Raw genomic sequence first — 21,257 nt, forward strand, 5'->3', positions numbered from 1 at the left:
CCTATATTTTGCTCAACAAAATTTTAAATATATTTTAAATGTGGCAGTAAACTGGCCAGGCCAGTCCAGTATCTTCCAGGCTTCTTTAGATCTGATTTTCAGTCTATGCTTTGAAATGCAGTGAGTTTTCCTTCGAGGCAATGCATAATACTCCAAGTCGATTACTGACAGTCTCTTTTCATTACCCTTAGTTTGACATGTGAAATTTCAGAACATGTCTAAGTTCTATGGTTGGGTTCTGAAGGAATTTCCAGATCTCTGCATGATAATGCTTCTGTATTACAAGATAGGTACAACTTTGTCCTAATTCTGAATTCTTCACTCTTCCTATTCTCTTTGGCTCTTCTATTGGCCCTATCATGCAGAATCTGAGCAACCCTATTTTCAAATGGAGGAGACACCAAATATTTCCATCTATTATAACATTTTATTTTTAATACCCTGATTCTCAAAGCCACTAGTATTCCAGGTTAACCAAAGCTGCACCTAATCATAATATCCTGAGAAGGTACTTAATATATTTAAATTAAGAAAAAAAAAAGAAAAGAAAAGAAAGGAAGCTGAAGGAGGAGCAGACATAGGTCTAGTGTAGTTGAATCCTGAGTAAGAAACTGCATAGGTATATGGTTTTTATGAAACAAAAACAAGGACATTCTTGCAGGAAAAGAAGATGTGTTATAGCAAAAATGTGCCCCTCCCCCACTGGTCCTGCTCTCTCTTGCTTGTTCTCTCTTTCTCTCTCAAATAAATAAAGTCTTTTTTTTAAAAGATTTTATTTATTTATCTGACAGAGACACAGTGAGAGAGGGAACACAAGCAGGAGGAGTGGGAGAGGGAGAAGCAGGCTTCCCGCCGAGCAGGGAGCCCAATGCGGGGCTCGATCCCAGCACCCTGGGATCATGACCCGAGCCGAAGGCAGAAGCTTAACGACTGAGCCACCCAGGCGCCCCTAAATAAATAAGTCTTAAAAATGTAAATAAATAACAAATAATAAATATCGGGCCCTGGTATTTAATGCACTTTCTTTTATAGCGTCATTTCCCCTTGTTGTCTGATGAATCCGTGCTCTACTCACGCTGAACCATGCATAGGTTCCTCTAGAAGACATCTTTCTGATCCTTGCTTGCATACTGTTGTACATGCTGTTCCTTTCCTTTGAAGTCCCTGGTATGGGTACCTGATGATCCACACAGGCCATTGCTCAACTATTATTTCTTTTGTGAAACCTCCCTTTATTTCTCCAGACAGGATTTATCCTTGGATCTGTTTGTTCGGATTCCAACTTAGCCAAAACTCTGTGGTTGTATTTCTTATGTTATTTCAGGATTTTTGTTTTTTTCTGCATTATTTCAGATGTCCTTCCAGTTTTTTTCTATTTTACTTAACTAGAATAAAATTAAGGATTTATCACCTCGACAGAATGAAGTGTTTTATTTCAAGGATTTGCCAAACACTCTTACCTTTATCACAAGCAACTTCAGCACAAGTACACAACTATGCAGTCCCATACAGTCTTTATGTTACTGCAGAATTAGAAGCAAACCTAGAATTATTTCATTCACTTCATCTCCTTCTCACAGCTATAAAGTCTGCAGACACTTGTGAATTACTTCTTGCTTCTCATCATCACCCAGGAATCTCATCCACATGCTATTTACACTTTTGTCCAGATCACTATCTGTTTTGACAATCATCTTCCTATTAACCACTCTCTAGCAGTTAATATCTTTTTGTCAGCAATGGGTCTCACTGTTGGTGTCCCTACAAGGCTAGGCAGTTGATGAGAAATGAATAGGATATATTTATCAAGCCAGATGATAGGGTGCACTTTATGTTTATGAAAGGGAAAAATGAATGAATTTGCTTGCTTTAAGAGGAAATTACTGCTCCTTCTCTTTCGCTCAGGGAAGACCTAATGTCTTACTGGTTTATGTTTAATTCCTTTCATCTCCTTTTAAGTAAAAAAGAAGAGCAGGGCCCTTATTCTCCCCATAAAACATAACCCATTCATCATGTCTTATTCTTCCTAAGAAGCTGTGAATATTGGCATCCAGGGCAGACTTTTAGGAGAAAGAGTTAATACATGTAAACATGTAAAATAGAAGAAGTTAAAAAAAAAAAAAAAAGGATGTTGAAATTAAATCAGACAAACTAGAAAACTTCTTATAGAAAGAAGTATCCACAAAAATATAAGAAATATTAACAATGAACTCTCTGAGTTAAGGTAGTAGTTTGGAATAAATGAACTGCCAGGGGACAAATTCTAATGGAAAAAGAAATTCAACTTACCCAGAGAGTTTTATTGGTATATATATTTTTAAATTTGGAAATGTGTGGTGTAGTTTACCCCTAAATAGAATACCATGAAACCAATCAAACAGCTGGTTGAACCCTGTATTCTTCAGATTTTGGATTTCTGTGAACTGTAAAAGCCAAGTGCACTGCACGTCTGTTAAGGTTACAAATTCAACATTTATGATCCATAGTAAATGTGACTGGTAAAATTTACAGTGAATTACATTTTCCTGTGATTTGAACTATTTCAAATTACATGAAGGTTTTTCCATTGCATTGTCTTATTTCTAAGGAGTGAACATAACCACCCAGAAACTTCTTCCCATACCCATAACTGAGGTTATTTATGGTAAACACCAATGCGATTATGGTTGTAACGTATTATTGTATCTAATTTCTTTCCAAAAATGTAAATACCCACCATGACTGCTAATCAAAGACTCAAATGTTTTGGACAGAGTTCAGTGCATGGATTTCTGCCTTTACTTAAAGGTATTGAAAAAAAGATTTATATTCAGATCTCCAGAGTTAATGCCCAGATTAAAACCAGATTACTCAAACCTCTGGGGATTCATTTTCTTCTTTTCTAGAGCGGGGAGGATAATACTAGATATAAAAGTGCTTTGAACTACAGAGTATAGAATATTTTCTGCAGGATAAGGTATAACTTAAACATCATAATGCACATATGTTCCAACTTCCAAAAAACCTGGGAAACACCATCAAAAATCGAAATTTGGAAGTAAGACTCTCTTCACATACCTGCTTCATATGTGGTGGCATGGGCAGTCATGCTCCACGTGCTTGACCTTCTGTTTTTTGTTACCATGACTGAGAACTCATACATCGTGTTGGGTTTGAGGCCGGTTGCTGTGTAACTCAAAGATGTTGTATCTTCTGACTGTACCAGTGGGGAATAAGCAAAGAGAAGAAGATGAACTCTATCAACTTGCTAAGTCAAAGCATGTAAAGAGACGACCAAATAACAAACAGTCTATTTCCAAATAGCATAAGACCTAGGACACAGCACTGGCTCTACTTTTTTTCTGTCAACCAGTTTACACTGGCTGATGGTAGCTCCAAAACACGATGGATTAAACCAGGTGCGATGTTGTTCAGAGGGGCAGCTAGCTGATCAATTTTCCCAAGTAGGGTAATAACCACTGTCTCAGGACCAATTCTGCTTGCTTCTGTCAATCCTATTTTTAAGCTAATCTGCAGTGACTTTAACTTTCATTTGTTTGTAATAATCAAAATCTTTTTTTCAGAAGTTTTAATTTATATATTTCAAATAGATCATCATGATTATTTTCCACTAGTAATAAAATTAATTTTTAGAGATCTACTACTTACACTTTTTAAAAATTATTTATAGCACAAACTTTTAGTGATTCCAGAATCTGTTGGGCTATTATAAAGAAAATAAACAAAAGCAATGTTGTATTGTGTGGTCTTCTTTTTATGCAAAGTTCACATGAAACACACATATAAGTATGGTCACTGGAGCAATTGATTAGGAAGGGAACAACAAATTGGATATGTATTAAAAGATTATAATTGTGTCAGTATTATTTATCTTTTGAATTCATTTGTCTTTTGAATTCGTCTTTTGAACAGGTTATAGATATTTTAGTAGAAAATAAAGTATCTATTTTTATTGTTTACTCAAGAGATCAAAATGGTAATGAAGAAGAGAACCAAGTTAATCTTCCAGGTTAATGAATATTTTCCATGTGATCAGGCAAATTTTGCCTATTTATGCCTCTTATAAGTATCAATTTATGCTTGGTATTTAGATCTTGATTTTTTCCCAAAGTTTATTATTTACCTTCACTTTTATATTTATTATATTTGTTAATATCTCTGTTTAGAAAATCAAGGAAAGCTCTTTTTCCCCACTTATGTCACACCTATCTCCTCCTATACCACCGTAGTGTGGTATATCTTTTTTATTCTACTATGAATCCTTAGATTATAGCTATGAAAATCCTACATTTCATTACAAAACCAAATAAATATTTAACTGTACTAATAACATTTTAATGACGTGCCCATCCATCTTAATAAAGTGATGACCTCATAAACATCTATCAGAAGCTCTTCTTTAAAATAGCTGTAAAAACGTGGGCCCTGAGTAAATGTAAAAATACTGTGTAGACTCAGGAAGATAGAATTTCATCAAATAAAACACAACATGGGCAGCTAGTATCTGACAAGCTGAAACATAACTTCCAACCCTGTCTTCCTTCACTATCGTGAACACCTCTAAGTCTTAGAAATGGAAATAAGGGGAGAAATGGGACAATGAGAAATATTTCAGCTAGGAAGAAAAGATCGTACTTTTATAAAACTAGTCTCTTTGAACATAAAGATCACTGGCGTTTGGGAGGCCGCTAAGCAATACTGTCCTTGTTTGTGTTTTAAAATGATGCACTTGCCTTCTGTAAATACCATGGATTCACTGGGTTTTCTCAGGAACTTCATGGAAGGTTATTGTTCAGAATAAATCATTAGCCTAGAAGTACTTTGGAAAATCACGGCCAGTTACTTTTGAGAGCATAGAATGCAACAGGTACTACCCCTCTGAGCCTCAACTTCCTTATCCATAAAATGGAGATAACCATAGCACTGACCTCCTAGCATTATTTAAAGTGTCTGTAAAGTAAAACATAGTATCTGGTCCAGGGAACATATTAAATGTTAGCTACAATATTTCATGCATTGTCTAACATGATATATAACTTTAGGCATGCGTTAAGTTCCCTATTGAATTGTAAGTATCTTGAGGGTGTGACTGAGTCTTGCACAACTTTGTATCTTCTGTAATAGCCATGTTATATCTGGTAAGCACTAGTCAATACTCAGTGAATGTATTTTGAATAGAAATTTATATAAAACATGTGATTAATCATTTCAATAGAAAGTAAATTACAGAAAATTCCCCCTTCTGATAAGGAAAATCAAAACAGAGTTTTAGACAATCAAAATATAAATGTCTGGAATATGGCTTGATTTGGGATTAAATGAAGTAGAAGGGTACTCCTGTGGGGATAGCCTTGGGTAATGCCATTAGGTCACCTGAGCTCCAGCTGAAGTTTCATGGGAAAACTTTTTCAAGTTATACAACCTAATGATGTCTTTATAAAGGGATCTACATACATGCTTAACTATGGAGAATCTTACTCTTTTTATAGTAGGTGTGAATATTCCAATCATATAGATGGGAAAAATGTGATTGAGCAAGTTCAATGACATGACAGGACATGGCAAAGCCACCTCTTGCACCCAAGTCATTAGACTCCATGTATTTCTTTTTTTCCCCTCTATCTTGTATATGTTCTGCCTACCTTATAAAGCTGTGCTGGGGAGTGAGATGAAGTAATAGATATGAAAGTAGTTTGAGAAGTTCACAATGTAAAACCAAAACACCCTATTAACATTATTTGTAAAATGTAAGCTTACTGTATTACTTTCTAGTGGGCTTGATATGGTCTGTATTTATCCTTGCTATCCAACTTACACCACCCTTTCCTCTAAAACTCTTCTTCTCAGCATGAAGATGTAGAGTGTAGGTGTGTACGGAGGGCAACAGAATGTTTTTTCTATTCCCAAACTTCAATCCATGAGAGAAATCAGCCTCCGCTTACAAGGAATAGTTACTGGGTTGAGTCTTACAGGCATTCTTTGTGAGACTCAATAATTCCATGTGTGCTGGTATTAACTATTCAACCAAAATAATCTGCTTCAAGAAATTCTGGAACTTAAGCCATTCTGCAGAGAACAATCATTGTCCTTCAGAACATTTCACATACTGGCAAAGTACCCATGGCCATTCTGTGAAATGAATGTATCAACAAAGTACAGCAGTTATGGGCATAAAATTTTTAAAGTAGTCTTTTAAAAGTAAACTTAGAATTGGGCAATCTGTATATAAAGAGAGACTTTTTTTTTAAATGTTCTCATATGTTTCATTGGTTGTCTTATCTGATAATGTTATCTTTATTTATCGTTCTGCTGAGCCTTAAATCTAATACTGCAAGGAGATGGATAGGGTACTTAAAACATATGTTATATCAATGATACTATTTGGACTTGCCTGGAGAGTTTTTCCAAATACCTGACCTAGCAGGGTGACAGTACCAAAGAAAGCCTTTTAAAATGGTTTCAACTAAAAACTGATTTATGATGAAATGTGAATTTTATGCCACTTAAAAGTTGAAAGAGACTAGAAACAGATCCAGCATGCCTACAGGAAGAAAGAGGCAGATTTACAACATTATTGGTGGGATTTTGATTTACCTCCAGGGTCTTTAGAGTCAGACACTCCCAAAGGATGTTGTCATTCCTGAAATCACCATTTGGCTAGAGGCTAGATTAAGCAAGATGGCAGTTAGTGGGAAGGACACTGGATGAAATATCAGGAGATTCAAATTCTCTCTGAGAGCTACCCCAGTGGAATGGTAAAGAGACGGGATCTTCTCTTCTCAGATAAGGGGCATCTGAAGAAGCTGGAGTGCCAGGATTGAACTACTGGCTCCTTGGTTACTGGAGAACATGTATGATCTTATATTTAAAGCTATCTTCTTGGGGCACCTGCGTGGCTCAGTCGGTTAAGCGTCTGCCTTTGGCTCAGGTCATGATCCCAGGATCCTGGGATCGAGGCCCCATGTTGGGCTCTCTGCTCAGCGAGAAGCCTGCTTCTCCCTCTCCTCCCTGTTCATGCTCTCTTCTCGCTATCTCTGTTGCTATCTCTCTTTCTCTCAAATAAATAAATAAAATCTTAAAAAAAATAAAGCTATCTTCTTCATCCCAAATCATCATCTTGTGAAGCTTTATGTTTTAAATGCATTTTCATATATTATGTCACTTGAATAACTTAAGAATTCTTTGAAGTGTATCAATGGATCAATGGAACTGAGTGTCTTACTCATTCCAAGATTATAAATGATATGTTAAGTAGCAACAACTAAACTGTGTGTAACTGCCTCTATCATCTAGTACAGCTCTAGGTACATAGTAGGTACTTGATAGTCACTTGTTGATTTTCTCATTTTAGACTACATTTTGTGTATTGTTTGTATATACTAACATTTTGGCAGGCTTAGGAGGTAACAAAATTGTCCCTGTATATAACTATTTGCTGGAGTTGCTAAGGCTGGCTGATGGAGATTCAGAAGTAGTAAAGACAACGCCTCCACAATCCATCTCTACTGAGCTCTTAGCGGGGTTGTAGGATGACTCAGTGAAAGGGGTTGGTTTAATTCATGTTAGTTAAAGGAGAATGTGCACTGTGGTTTTCTTTACCACGTGAGCGTGTTTCAAGGCTAACTGAGAAAGTAGATGCTAATGGCTTAGAGTGCTTTCTAAGGACTTTGTAACAAAATCTTCCAGCTGTGTTCCCAGGCATATGCACTATAAGATGGGTCTCTGTAACATTGATAGGGTTGCCTTTGGTGTCCATCTAGATTCCAAATAAAAAGAAAGACACCAAAATCTATCCTGAAAATGAAAGTGGAGCCCTGCTATTTTCAAAGGAAAATGGCATTTCCTTGCACAGAATCAAATCATTTACACAAACGCAGCATCTGGTGGAATTTGGATAACATTTTGCATTTCTTGATGTTGTTCTACCTTGCCTTAGAATTGCTTCCTAAGATACAATTATTCCCATTCCAATTTTAGATACTGTGTTATTAAAATGCTTTGTTTTTCCATTTAGTGCCACTGCAGCAAAATGACTCACGACAGCCCAGGAAGCATTGAAAACAATGTATTAAGCAAATGACAGTTCATCTTAAATTTTACGCTATCAGTTAGAACTTCACCTTGTATTTCGCATTCGCAGAAAAGCTGGTCCTCCACCGGACAGTGTAAAGTCGCACTTCAGATGTTTTTTGGTTCTTAGGGACAGAGTTGTCTGCCCAGCTGACCCTCACGGCATCGTGGGTCAGGGCCACAGCCTGCACACCTACTGGCGGGAGCATGGGGGTGGAGACATCTGGGGCCGAGGTGGGGAAGTCGTCAAGCAAAGGATAATAATCAACGGGGTCAGTGGGATCTGGGTTTAAAAACCCGCCAAATGAAACAAACAAATACATACATAAATAAAAGAGTTAAAAAAATAAATATCAGTGGTAACACGTCACAATGAGTTAAATGCATGGCAGTAATGATGAAAGGGAACATGAGAAGAACAGAAAAAAATACAATTAATTCAATCGGAAAACTCATTCGAAACAGTATTGCTCTATTACAAAAATACTATTTTCTGTAACTCACTCATTTCCCTATAGTGGTTTTATCAGCTCCACTTCTGGTGGTCACTTTTAGCTATATATTTTAAAAGCCCATTTCATCTTGGAGTTTTGCACATGGCTTCTTAAAAGGTCTAGTAGAGAACTTGTCAGTTTTATAACTATACAGATAACTTAAAATAACGAGATCAAAAGGAGTGTCTGGTTTATTTCCTCCTGTTAAGGAAATAAATGCCTATCCAATATCTGTTCTTTTAAGTTTGTTTATTTTTCTCCTTTTCTAACTTGATTCGGTTTCTCTAATGCTTTCATTATTGCTTAGCTTATATCTGCATAAATATTGTTTAGGCAAGAAACAAGTAATAAAGCCCAAAGGGCTCTGCGGTCTACAGCAATCCGTCTATGGCTATGATTGCGTAAAGCCAGACTGACCAGGTCCATGGCCCGTGTGCCCCAGTGATATGTTTGATAACTAGGTTTCTTCTAGCACTTGGCGTGGCAGGTTTTCTTAGACTGAAATCATTAAAGAAAGTATGGATGTATCTGTTTTACCCACTTTCCCACAGGGTAATTAACTAAGGCTCTTAAGGCATACCTATATTCCATATTACTTGTTCCAAAGTGTCAAGTTCCATGGGAAAACTTTATGTTATTGGCTGGGGAGACAGAACGAACTGTGGGAGGTACACACAGGCTTTGATCCTTATTAACATAATCAGAACCTGCATAATGACGTGTGTGGTTTTAGAAAATTCTCTAGAAAAATTTTGTACTCATTTTTATGCTGCGGATATCAGAATCAGAAGAGTTTGTCTTGTGGCCATAGTAAGAATCCAATTTTGAGCCTTTTATACCTAAGACTTTTCAGTTTTTGAAATTTTACCTTTAAATCATGTAATATGTATTCTCACTAACAAAAAAAAAAAAAAAAAAGAAAGAAAGCCCTCAGGCAGGGCATCTGAGGACATTTGGGGAGCTGACCTGCTAAAACGTAGAGTATCTGAAGCAGTGTACATACAGAGTTTACATTTTTAAATAGCCTAGTTCCAAGCACAGCAGTTATTGCCTGGTTTTGATGACTACTTCACTTTGTCCACCGTATTTCAAATGCCTACCCCCTACTCATCGCTCTGTTTTCCAATGAATTATTTAGTAGTTTACTGGGCTGTGGTCTTTGGAGCAAAATACAAAACCTGAAAACAAAAACAGAACAAAAGGAAAGAAAAAAAAAAGAAAGAGAGAGAAAGAAAAATGTGTGTTTAAAATTTAATGACAGAGCCCAGGCTTTCCGTATTTCCTTTGATTGTGTCTTTTTATTAAGGGCTCCTTTAAACCCAAATGGATTTATGAAATGATGAAGGGGGAGCTGAAGAGCCTCCAGGAGGATCCCGATCAGTCATCAGGTCGGTGTATCGGTGGCAGGTGTTTTGGCCAAACTGAAACAGGTGCTGCCCCCCTTGTTTCTATTCTTAGCTGACTTTCCAAGAAGAATGTTATACACAACAGGAAGACTATTCTGAATCACAAACTTCTTTTTTGACCAACCTACATAATGTGTTATACCATATATGTTGTTTCTTTGCTTAACCTGGTTTTTAAACCAATATGAATTTAATAATCTGCCACAGGTGCCATAGATAAGGTTTTGAAAAGTAGTGATTCTACTTCAAGAAATGCTAACACCCACTCTGGCTCTTCCTGGATTTTACGATAGTATATTTTTCATGACTTGTGGAGTTTCTTGGAGTCTCAGTTCCAGAATGTGTCCCTCAAATTTCAAGTAATGTTTGTTGGTATTTATCTATGGACTTACATAATTTAAGAATTTCTATCCCTGGCCAAGTTTTTCTTGGCTTTTTTTTAGCGAATTTGTTTTCAGGCATGGCTTCTCATTCTACTTGCCATCTCCTTTAGATCTGTACTAATACAAGAGCCACTAATTACACGGACAATTTAAATTTAAATTATTAAAATTAAATAGAATTTAAAAATCACTTCTTCTGTTGCACTAGCCAATTTTAAGTATCCCATGGCCATATAAGCCAATCTATCATCTTGGATAGTATAGATATAGAGCTTTTCCAACAAAGCAGAATGTTCTAGTGGATAGCGAGCACTATTCTAAATACATGTATGCTCCATACACTGCTAATTATCTTTCTCTCAGCACAGTTAAATTAAAAGCATTTTTTTTTTGGTTAAAAAACACCATTTTTTGTTGCTAAACAACTTTTTTCCGGTTTTTAGGTGCCTTATATGCTGTTGATTTGCAGTGGTTATATTCAAGAGTAAAAACTAAATAAAAATTAAAAAGAAAAAAACATAGCCTCAAACCTTTTGCTAAAAAGAGAAGCCTATTCAATTCCTAATAAATATTTTGGTAAGAGTTCATGAATTTTCAGTTCACATACTAAAGTTCAAAACAAGCTTTTAAAATAATAACATAATTTTACATCTGGATTATACTTCATTCAGACATTGATAAAGCAGTTGAGAATAAACAAATTCAAAGAACACACCTCCTTATTCCCCTGCCTTCTTCCCTTCTCCAGGCTCAGAATGTCTTGTTCTTGCAACATTAAGAACTAAAAAGCTCTACTGCACAAATAAAACTCTTAACACACCCATTTGACCTGGTGAAACTTTCCTCAGCTCTAATACTAATATGCTCAGGATGAGATGAGGCTCCAGAGAAGAGGCTCCAGCTAAGAGCAGGTGTTTGTGGAAATCGTCATGGCCGGATACTTACTCCAGTCTGACGCATTTATTGCCTCTGATTTTTTATTTACTTTATGCTGGCCTCTTCCAAGTCTGCTCATGGGAATACTTACAGAGCTCAGAGACAGAGAATGTCTTCTCTGTGGCACTATGACACATTTATTGATAGAATTTCTCCCAGAACCTTAACCTTTGATTCTGTTTATTTGTCCTTTGTTCTCCATGATGTGTGGAAACACAATAAAATAAGTCTGCCACATCCAAGAAAGGACTGGTTTTATTCATTCCTCTTCAAACCCTACTGACTTTACTTCAATAAGAAAATGCCTCACATAATTTCCAACTTTTGGTATCCATTCATTCCTCCAGATCCATTAGGATTAGAGTCTTATTAGAGAAAAATAGTCTTATGGATCACTGGTGTTTTAGAAACCACTCTGGGAATGCCATATGCCAAGGATTAAAGAATAACAACAAATGTGAAGGCAGAAGTTAATGTCCCAAATGGTTCTTTGTGAGCAGCTTATCTTTGGTTTACGTAAACTCTATTTTTACTACTACTGCTTTCTGCTCAAAATTGATTTTTTTTTTTTTTTTTTTTGTCACCTGAGTGTCTCTTCTTTGTGGGCTTTCGTTTTGGTAAGAAAGTGGTCTTTGAAAAGACTAGCCATAGTATAATTTGTGTTGCCTGATCACAAGCTCAAGGTCACATTGATGAGCAGGTGCTCAACATCTTCTACCATTGACAGGAAAGAGGTAGCTTACTAAATACAAATTATGGAAAGAACAAGTAGAGCTAAAGTGACCTGCTACCTCCCAAAGAACACTGCTACTGGTAGAACAAGAGAATAAGGGGAAGTGAAAATTCTAGACACCTCCATCATGTTATCTCATGGTTTTCTATCCTGGACCTCCATACGCCTCATTTAGAGATAATAAGTTTGACAGTAGACATTCTCTCAGGTAATACTTCTTATTTGCCTATTTGCCCTTTTGGGGAGACATGAGCCCTTTTGATAACACAATGAGAGAGCCATACTGTCTCCACAGATAAAGAAATACATTGACACATACCCCAAATTTTTCATACCACTTTAGGCAGATCATAGACCTTGAAAACAGGAGCCAAAGATTCAAGCAAACTCTGGAACAACAACTAATGAAGTGATGGTATATTTGGAAACCATCATGTAACAACTGTGAATTCACTTTAAAACTGTATATTCTCAAGAGAGCCTATGAATGGAGCTTGTGGGTTTGGAAAACAAACTGTACAAAGTTTACATAAACTTAGGTGGTAGCAGAAGTCACAGATCCCACTATTTATTCCAAGGTGATTTATTCCTCCTTGTCAGGACTTCATACTCAGGCACCCAGTAGTTTTCCATGTTCTCTAGTGTTCACTATGAAATCCTGCTCTCAGATTTTTTATTCTCATTAAGGTGAAAGTAACTGATGAGTTAAATGAGGTCTGAGGCTTGTGGATTTTGAAATGGGGCAGGATCAAAGAATTCACTAAAAAGATGGACCTCTTGGGTTTTACTTCCAGGTTTCAGACATAAGGCTATTGGGGATGGTTGTGTGACTTTCCAGTGACTCTGAACAGCCCCCCAGGAGTGGTATTTATTCTATTTTTGAGTAAGCCCAGCCTTGCTCACAGATAGTCTCTGTAAATGTCCTGAATCTCACTCTCTTATCCATTCCGTTCTGAGTTCCTTCAGCTCTTTTTCTGTGTGTGTTCTGCCTTTACGGTCCAACTCACACAGAATTCCTAGAGGTGTGAAACCCTGGAAGCAGCCACACTTTTAAATATCATAAGGCTCTGGGCACTGCTGGGGTGACCTCTAGGCCTGGCTCAGGAAAAGGCCACCTGTCTGACTCAGCCTAGTCCAAACCAGTCCCAGGAGGTCAGTCCTTCCTTGTCACATTAGTTTGAAGGATCCTCTGTAGAGAAGCAAGTGGCCATTTGGGCATCTGGTGGCTTTTGCACAGAAACTTTCCTGCCTCAATTGCACTGATTTGCAAGATGAAACAAGATGCACACGAGAATGAAGAGTGGTACCGAGCCACCAAAATATGAGCTACTGAGAGAAGACAGAGAAGGAGAGATCTATATTCTCTAAGTCCACATACTAATTTATAGATTGACCTCCTCTTACTTAATTTTGTAAACCAAGAAGATAATGAACTATGTGTGTGTGTATATGTATATGCACGTAAACACAAATATGCATGCACACATACACACTCAAGGCTCAGAACATGACTACATACATTTTGTTTGTTTTTTTCCTTTGTATTTTGCTTTAGGTTTTTTTTTTTTTTTCCCCCACCACAACTTAAACACTGGCTACCTTGTCATAAGAGGATAAACTATTTCAGCTTACCTGTTAGAGATCTGGTGGTGGCACTTTCATAAAGTGGAACTCCTTCTCCTGCATTGTTAAAAGCTTTTAGGGAGATTACATAATGGGAACTTGACTCTGGAGAAAAAACAGAAAGAAAATAAACATGATGATTTACTTAGTGTACTGAAATATCCAGGGTAAACATTTTCCTGCAATAAAATTTAATATAATCTACTAAGTAAGTTGTTGTTTAAAAATGAGTGAGTGTGATTCTGGGAAGCAGGTGGTAGGGGTGACAATACAGTTTTTAATCTTCCTGAATCTTCCCATAATAAGAGACTGATTGACTAGATAGACAACCACAAGCACTTGGACAATTCCAACAAAAGTAGGCAATGAGCTATACTCTCAAACCCCGAAATATAATTGCATGTGGACAAACCACCAACAACCTTAGGACTTGCATGTTTATCAGCATCTGTGTAGGAGAAATCAGAGAGAGGCATCCAACTTCAAAACAGAAATAGTTCTAAAATACCTATCAGCTAATGCTAGAAAATGCAGCAGGCCAATCTGCGGACAGTAAATATAAGTACACAAAACTAGCCTGCAAAATCTCCTCTCCAGGACAGGACTTACACCGGGGACAAATTGCTGGCAACAGAGTTAAAATTTGAGCAGACAGAAGCAACAGAAATGAAGGGAAGAGAAGGTCCAGATAAAGGTAGAAGAGAGCAAAGTCATGAAAACTTGGAAAGCAAGCTGCCGTACAGTTTTTAGTGTGTATCAGGGTTTGGCCAACTTTTCTTGTAAAGGACCCAGATGGTAAATATTTAGCTCTGCAGCCCACATTATCTGTGTCATGTATTCACCTGCATTTGTTTGTTTGTTTACAGCTCTTCAAAAATGCAAAAAACATTCTTAGTTCAGTGGGGTTCAAACAAAAATAGGACCTGAGCCGATGTGACCTGCAGGCTAAAGTTTGCTGAACCCTCGGCTCTGGTCTAATGAAAACAACGGGAGAGGGAGCTCTGTGTATTTAGAAAAGCTATTTGAACATCTGGGAATGTAGAGGAACAGGTCATGTGAAAGAAAGCAAGCACCAAAAATCTGTTGGGGCTAAATACCTTACAAAATAAACTGAGGAGTATACCATTCCTATAGACAAGCACACCCCCAAAAAGAGATTGAAAATACGCAAGGAAAGTAGATCAAACCTTTGAAATTTACTATTTCAAAATGAGCTAAACAACATTAAGAAAATTAAATGCCAGATATGCAAGAGTAACATAAATTAAAATTAGGAAAAAAACTCAGAAATGAGGTGGTATAACTCAAGAAAGACTAAGTAAAAAAAATATTTTTAAAAATAGACTACCTAGACAAACAAACAAGCACAAGAAAAAACAAAACAAAAAGAAATTAAGAGAGAGTACAAGAGAATTTAGGAGAGAGTGATGAACAGAAGAGAAGGAAGGTCTAACAGACGAGTAATAGTTGTCCTTGAGGAGGAAAACCAAAGAAAGGGAACAGAACAAATACTAAAAAATGTAATTCAAGAAATTTTCGCTGAGTTAAAAAAAATCTTTTAGGCATCTGGACAGAAAGAATACATGACTTGAAAGGGGGAAACTTATTTGTTTCAGAGTACAGGTCTGTGATTCAACAGTCTTGCACAATTCACAGCGCTCACCATAGCACATGCCCTCCCCAATGTCTATCAACAAATAATATATGTTAAAAAAAAAAAAGATAGGAGGAAGGGAAAAATGAAGGGGGGGGGAGAATCGGAGGGGGAGATGAACCAGGAGAGACTATGGAGTCTGAGAAACAAACTGAGGGTTCTAAAGGGGAGGGGGGTGAGGGGATGGGTTAGCTTGGTGATGGGTATTAAAGAGGGCACGTACTGCATGGACCACTGGGTGTTATACGCAAACAATGAATCATGGAACACTACATCAAAAACTAATGATGTAATGTATGGTGATTAATATAACATAATAAAAAAAAGAACAATTTTAGGCTGAAAGAAAATATTTGCTACACACACAAAAGTGGTTAATATTGTTAAGATACAAGTAGTTCTTCAAATTAGTAAGAACATTGCATATAGCCCAAGGAGAATTGATATTCAGGGAAATGAAAACAAAAGCAACAATAAAATAAAACTTTTGGCCCTTCAGATTGGCAAAAATGTAAGATCGTGTTAATGCTCAGTGTTCATGAGATTACAAGGAAAACAATACTTTCATATACCATTTCTCAAGAGCAGTGATGAGTCTGAAAGTTTCTGTAAATTTTGGAAAATAAATCTGGCTATTTAACTGAGAAAAAAAAGGGGGAAACTTAAATTATGATCAAACTTTTGGACAGTCACATTTTATGCCAGAAGGAACTGAAGTAATTTATTTGAAATACCCAAGGTAAAAAATGTGATTCAAGGATTTTATAGTTAACAAAAGTTAGCTTAACTATAAAGGGCACACCCAAGCTGTTATCAACATGTAAGTAACCAGGGAGTATTACTCCCATGATCCTGAGAACTACTGAACTACTGAGAAACGAGCTCCTAAATGACCAGGGTAGATACCCCAATGGTAAACTGATGAACAACAAATGTTAGGAACTAAGACTAAGTAAGAGTTAAAAGGGGGAGATTTTATTTTGTAATGGCTACATGTTCAGTCATAAGTCAAAAATAAGGGAGACTAGGGGTAGTGTATGCACAAATCAATGTTTCAATAATTATTGATGGTGATAATATTATTATTGTTATTCTGCAACTAATGTAATATGGGATAAAGCAAATGAATAATCATGAGAAATTATAATTCTGTCATCTCCTGTGTCCTTGAGAACCAGAAGATTAGTGTGGATGAAAGGACATATTGATGTAAAATAGAAGAGGTATGTAAAGTCTTACATTCCTAAAATTTAATCAGAAAATCAGTTTCAACTCAAAAGGCATTTTATGTCTGTCCTAGTTCCATCCACTGAAGAAGTCTAGAGACATTGTCAATAACAAATACCCCTAATGCCCAGATAGGGATTTTGAAAAAAAAATTTTTTTTTTGCACTGCAAGAAACAAGGGATTCTTGTAAAACTGGTTGATTCCTGGTCTGAGATAGGACACATAACAATTGAGCTTGAAACATCTTGATGTAACCAGATCAAAAGGAAACAACCAAAGACTAATAGGCTCATGTCAAATGGATTCAGGAATCTAATGAAAAAGGCTCCCACAGACCAAAGATGAAGACAACCTGATGTTCAATAAAGGTGAGAGTTGCAATGAATTGAAACCCAACAAATATACATGCATGTATGAATTCATAAAGGTATTTTTAAAAAATAATAAAAGTTGGTCACTTCTGAGGTTGACAGAGAACCAAATTATTATCTTGAAAACCAGCTAAAGAATCAAACATTCATTATGTTTTTCTTAAATAAACTCTACAGTTATATAACCGCACAGCATGTGAAGGGGAAGCATACACTTATAATATTATTCCAACTAACAAGTGAAAACTCAATGATAGAATTCAAATATTACTATTTTGCAGCCCCAATGAACAAATGGATCTGGGCATTAAGCATTCATGATTGCTAAGATAAAATAGAGAAACCTAGGCATAATGTATCTTCTAAAGAAAGAACACACTCCTAGAGTCTTCCCAAAGGATGGAACCTACTTAGTCTGATTAAACCTCTAGATCCAAATGCCATTTTGCAGGAAATAGAGCAAAGAAACAGTTCAAGTCCAACTTACACAGTTCATTAAGCTATATATTTGTTGCTTGTAGTTTTCTGTATCTGTCTTTTATTTTACAATTTAAAAAAGTTTTAAAAATGAGTGGATTTATCTCTGACAGTGAGTGCTCTTTGAAAATTGATTAGATGGCTTTTTCTTCATGAGATTTTATGTGACCTAAATATTAGCATTCGAGATATTGACATTCCAAACCACAATGACAGGAGAGCCACAATATAGCAAGAGGAATAAAATAAAATTATGTTTAATGTAGTCAAAGGGCTTCTATTAAGTGAATTGCTTCCCCTACAAGAGGGGATATTTATTTATTAATTTTTGCTATCAACCTAATTTACTAATAAGAAAGTAATCAGTCAACAAATGTTAAATGCTCTTGGAGCATATGTTAAAGATGGACCCCTATTGTCAGGTTACCATAATTCTGGGCAGAGAAAACAATGGACAAGGAAAGACTACATAAAATTAAGTAGTACAGTGTGTGATACAACTTGTGAATGCTATGTGAGATTAGAGGTCTGGAAAATTAGTGAGGGATTGGGTCATCTAAGACTTCTTGGCAGATATGGACTTGGTACCAAGGCTTGAAGGTATGGGTAGGAGTTAGGGATAGAAGGATGATAAGAAGTAGAAAACAATCTCAGGAAAAAGGTATATGTCAAAAATACAGTTAGATGGGTCAGCAAAAATACTTCTCTACTAGGAAACATCCTTTATAGCTATTGGAGTGGAGACAAAGCCTGATTTCAAACATATGATTTATCTATACAACTACAATGTAAACATTTGCATTAGAGTCAAGCTCCATAAAATTGCCTTTCTGTGGGTCAAATTGCATTTGGTTTCACATAATATACATACAGCATATATTTGCATTTATCTATGTATTTGTTTATCAAGGGAGTGAGAGAGGTCAGCAATTCCAAAACTCCTGTGCTTGGGAGCTAGGGTTTTGATTTTTGTTTGGTTTAGTTTGGTTTTACTTGTTAAATCTGAAGGAGAGAGAAGAGGAGAAAGGAAGAGAGATAGGAAGAGAGAAAGGGGGGAGAGATTTAGTCACAGGGTATGAGAGGGTGCTAGACAGTAATTCCTCTAAGTAATTCACCTAAGGAATGGAGCCACCACTCCAAGATGTTATTAACATATGGAAGGCAGTCTTCTAGTCTATCAGCATATGGAAGGTAAACCACAAATCTGTAACCTCAGATTCCTATATACACAAATGCATGCAAATCTATACATATTCATGGAAAAATAAATGACGAAGTCTGGGCTTCCTTAGTTAACATGTCAACCATAAGATCAACAGCAACAAATTAGAAACTATACTAAGGAAGTAAGGAGGGTGCAATAAAATAATAAAGCAGGTCTCATTTATGCAAGGTGATTAAATATGATTGTTTTATGCTGACTTCTCCATTTAGAATTCAGATTGAAGACTGTCTGACTTGATCAGAGGCTCTTCACTTCCTGCTCAGAGTTAAGAGCTAAAGCTCACAGGTAGCATGGTCTATGAGACACTGAATTCATACCTTCACCTCTCTGTCCCCCCCCCCCCCCAGCTGCCCAGCTTATCCCTCCTTGGAAAACATGCTCTGAAAGCCTCTGCAACATTTGTGCACTATTGGCTTTCTGTCTTTTGGAGTGCATATTATTTCTCATTTAAGAGAAAAAAATGTATCTAAACTGGTTCATTTTCATTTTATTAGTTTGAATTTTTATATCAATCTGAATTATAACAACATGCTGCTATCTGGCTCCTGAGCATTATTCATCATTTCTTAATCTCTCCCCCATAGTAAATGTGAGATAAATGTCATTTCAATACTGACTCTTGCTTACAAGTGTCTGATGATCTGAGTAATGACAGCTTCTTCCACTTGATGTCTAGCCATGGTATAGGATATACTAACAAAGAATCTGGAGTTTTATAATTTCTTAGCTGTTGGATTAATGAATTACACAAACTGCTAAATTCCACAGATCCCAACTATGCTGTGCACACCCTAGGGGAGACCTAGCTTTAATTTAAATAAAACACGGTAATGGCTTAGCCTTGGGAAAGGGAAACAGATTTGCAATGGAGTTGTAACTGGTATTAGAATATCACTCAGAGCTAGCAGTCCCAGAGACGATTTGGTCTGGTCTTCTCCTGTTTTCAGTTGGTAATATAAGGATCAGGTAGTTCATTGACTTTTCTAAAGTAACATAGAGCTACCAAGGAAATAAAAGACCTAGGTCAACTCCACAATCCTTTTTGTCTACCTTTTTTTTCCTGCTTTTTATGAAAAAAAAAAAATCTTTCCTTTATGTTCTTTATACTCTACCTGCTCATTAACATCTTTTGAGCTTCCTCTGGCCTCTGTACAGTGCTTTTTTCAAATGCACCTGGATCTCCTAAGGAAGCAACAGGAATATTTCATGCCCCCACAAAGCTTGATCCAGTACTGAATCAGCCTGAACAACAATAACAAAAATATTACTCAGTTATTGGCTAATAGTGGACAGTGGGCTATAATGATTTGATCCCCTTTTGTGTTGTGATATTGGCATCTTGTTTGTGTGTTAAGGGGGAAAGATGCTGGGAGCAACCGAGAATGAGGGTTTTCTCCCCATACAAAAGGAGAGGAGAGTGTCATTTATTGGCTCACCACTAGAGGGCAATGTGGAGCTATTTTCCTGCACATGCTCAGAGCTCTTAAACTTTAAAATCAGTAAATCACAAAAGAATTGTCTGGAATTGCTCCCTCTATAGAAGAATCAAATGAGTTAAACACATTTAATATCAATGAATTTCAAATGAATTAATCATTAATTATGGTCAGACCCCATTGTTCAGGAATACATTTAATGACAATTATGACAGCAAATTTATTTTTTGGATTTACTGAAATGATGCAGATATATGGCTTGAAAATATATCAGTTGCCTCTGGAAAATAAAGTACAGCAGTATTTTTTCATTTGAATTCACTGTGATCGAATCACACTGAAATAACTTGGATTTTGGTGGATATCCATGGGAATTATTTTTAATTATGGATCTTCTGAGTGATTCCACAGATTTCAAATTATTGATCCAGTGTTCACCACTATTTGGCCAACTTTTCTTACAGAATACATTGGATTGGGATAAAGGAGGTTGAAAAAAGACTTAGCTCTCTGGGCCTCTAAAACACTTCCTGGCCAGTATCTTCTTTGTGACCAGGAAAAAAAAAAGGAATAAATGCATATTTACTGATTATAGGGTTTGTAAAGACAAGGGATGGGTAATAGAGAGAATTCTTGGTTCTCCTTCCCCAGAGACTTGGTAGATGTGAGACCCATTACTCTAAGAGCTTTTGTTGAGGCTTTCTTGAAGGTAGTGAGATGAATGGCTCTCTGCGGCGGAGGAAGTGAATCAAAAGACCTGTGGAAGGTTGCTCGGGCACTAGACCAAGATGCCGTACTTGGTAAAAAAAGAGCCAGCATGAAGAACATCATTATTTTTAATTAATAACTGGTCTGAATTAAATGCCACTGGCAGCCAGATTGACAGCCTGTAGTCCTGTACTCGTTACAGATTATGTACTTCACTCAGTGGCCCCCCTCCGTGCCAGGTGCTGATTGTCAGGGCCCAGTCTCCATGTCCCTGCATCTTTTGCCTTCCCCATTAGCACTGCCAACAAGTCAATTAGAGAAAATTAGAGTAGTAGCTGTTTTCCTAATGCAGAAGCCTGCACATTGCAGGGAACCAGGGCTACGTGTGCACAGAGTCCACCACTGGATGGCGGTCGGATGATAAACGTTATTGGACACCTCTGACCCCACTGGACCTGAACCATTTAATTAAGTGTAGTGGGTGTATAGCAAACAGATCTGATGGCATTGATC

General features: G+C 36.8%; 1 protein-coding gene across 2 annotated transcripts in view; it reads right to left on the reverse strand.

Annotated features, from left to right (window-relative positions):
* The window catches only part of DCC (DCC netrin 1 receptor), a 1,153,179-nt gene that overhangs the window by 114,431 nt on the left and 1,017,491 nt on the right, over positions 1–21,257 (reverse strand). The window contains exons 16-18 of one of the 2 annotated variants that reach the window (XM_078060292.1): positions 13,655–13,750; positions 8,121–8,293; positions 3,058–3,196 (exon numbers count right to left, since the gene is read on the reverse strand). In XM_078060292.1, coding sequence (XP_077916418.1) covers positions 3,058–3,196; positions 8,121–8,293; positions 13,655–13,750 — 408 coding nt within the window. Of the gene's footprint in view, positions 1–3,057; positions 3,197–8,120; positions 8,354–13,654; positions 13,751–21,257 lie in introns of both variants that reach the window. The other variant, XM_078060291.1, reaches the window with a different exon arrangement.

The sequence above is a fragment of the Halichoerus grypus genome, chromosome 13, assembly GCF_964656455.1.
Source record: "Halichoerus grypus chromosome 13, mHalGry1.hap1.1, whole genome shotgun sequence".
NCBI lineage: Eukaryota > Metazoa > Chordata > Mammalia > Carnivora > Phocidae > Halichoerus > Halichoerus grypus.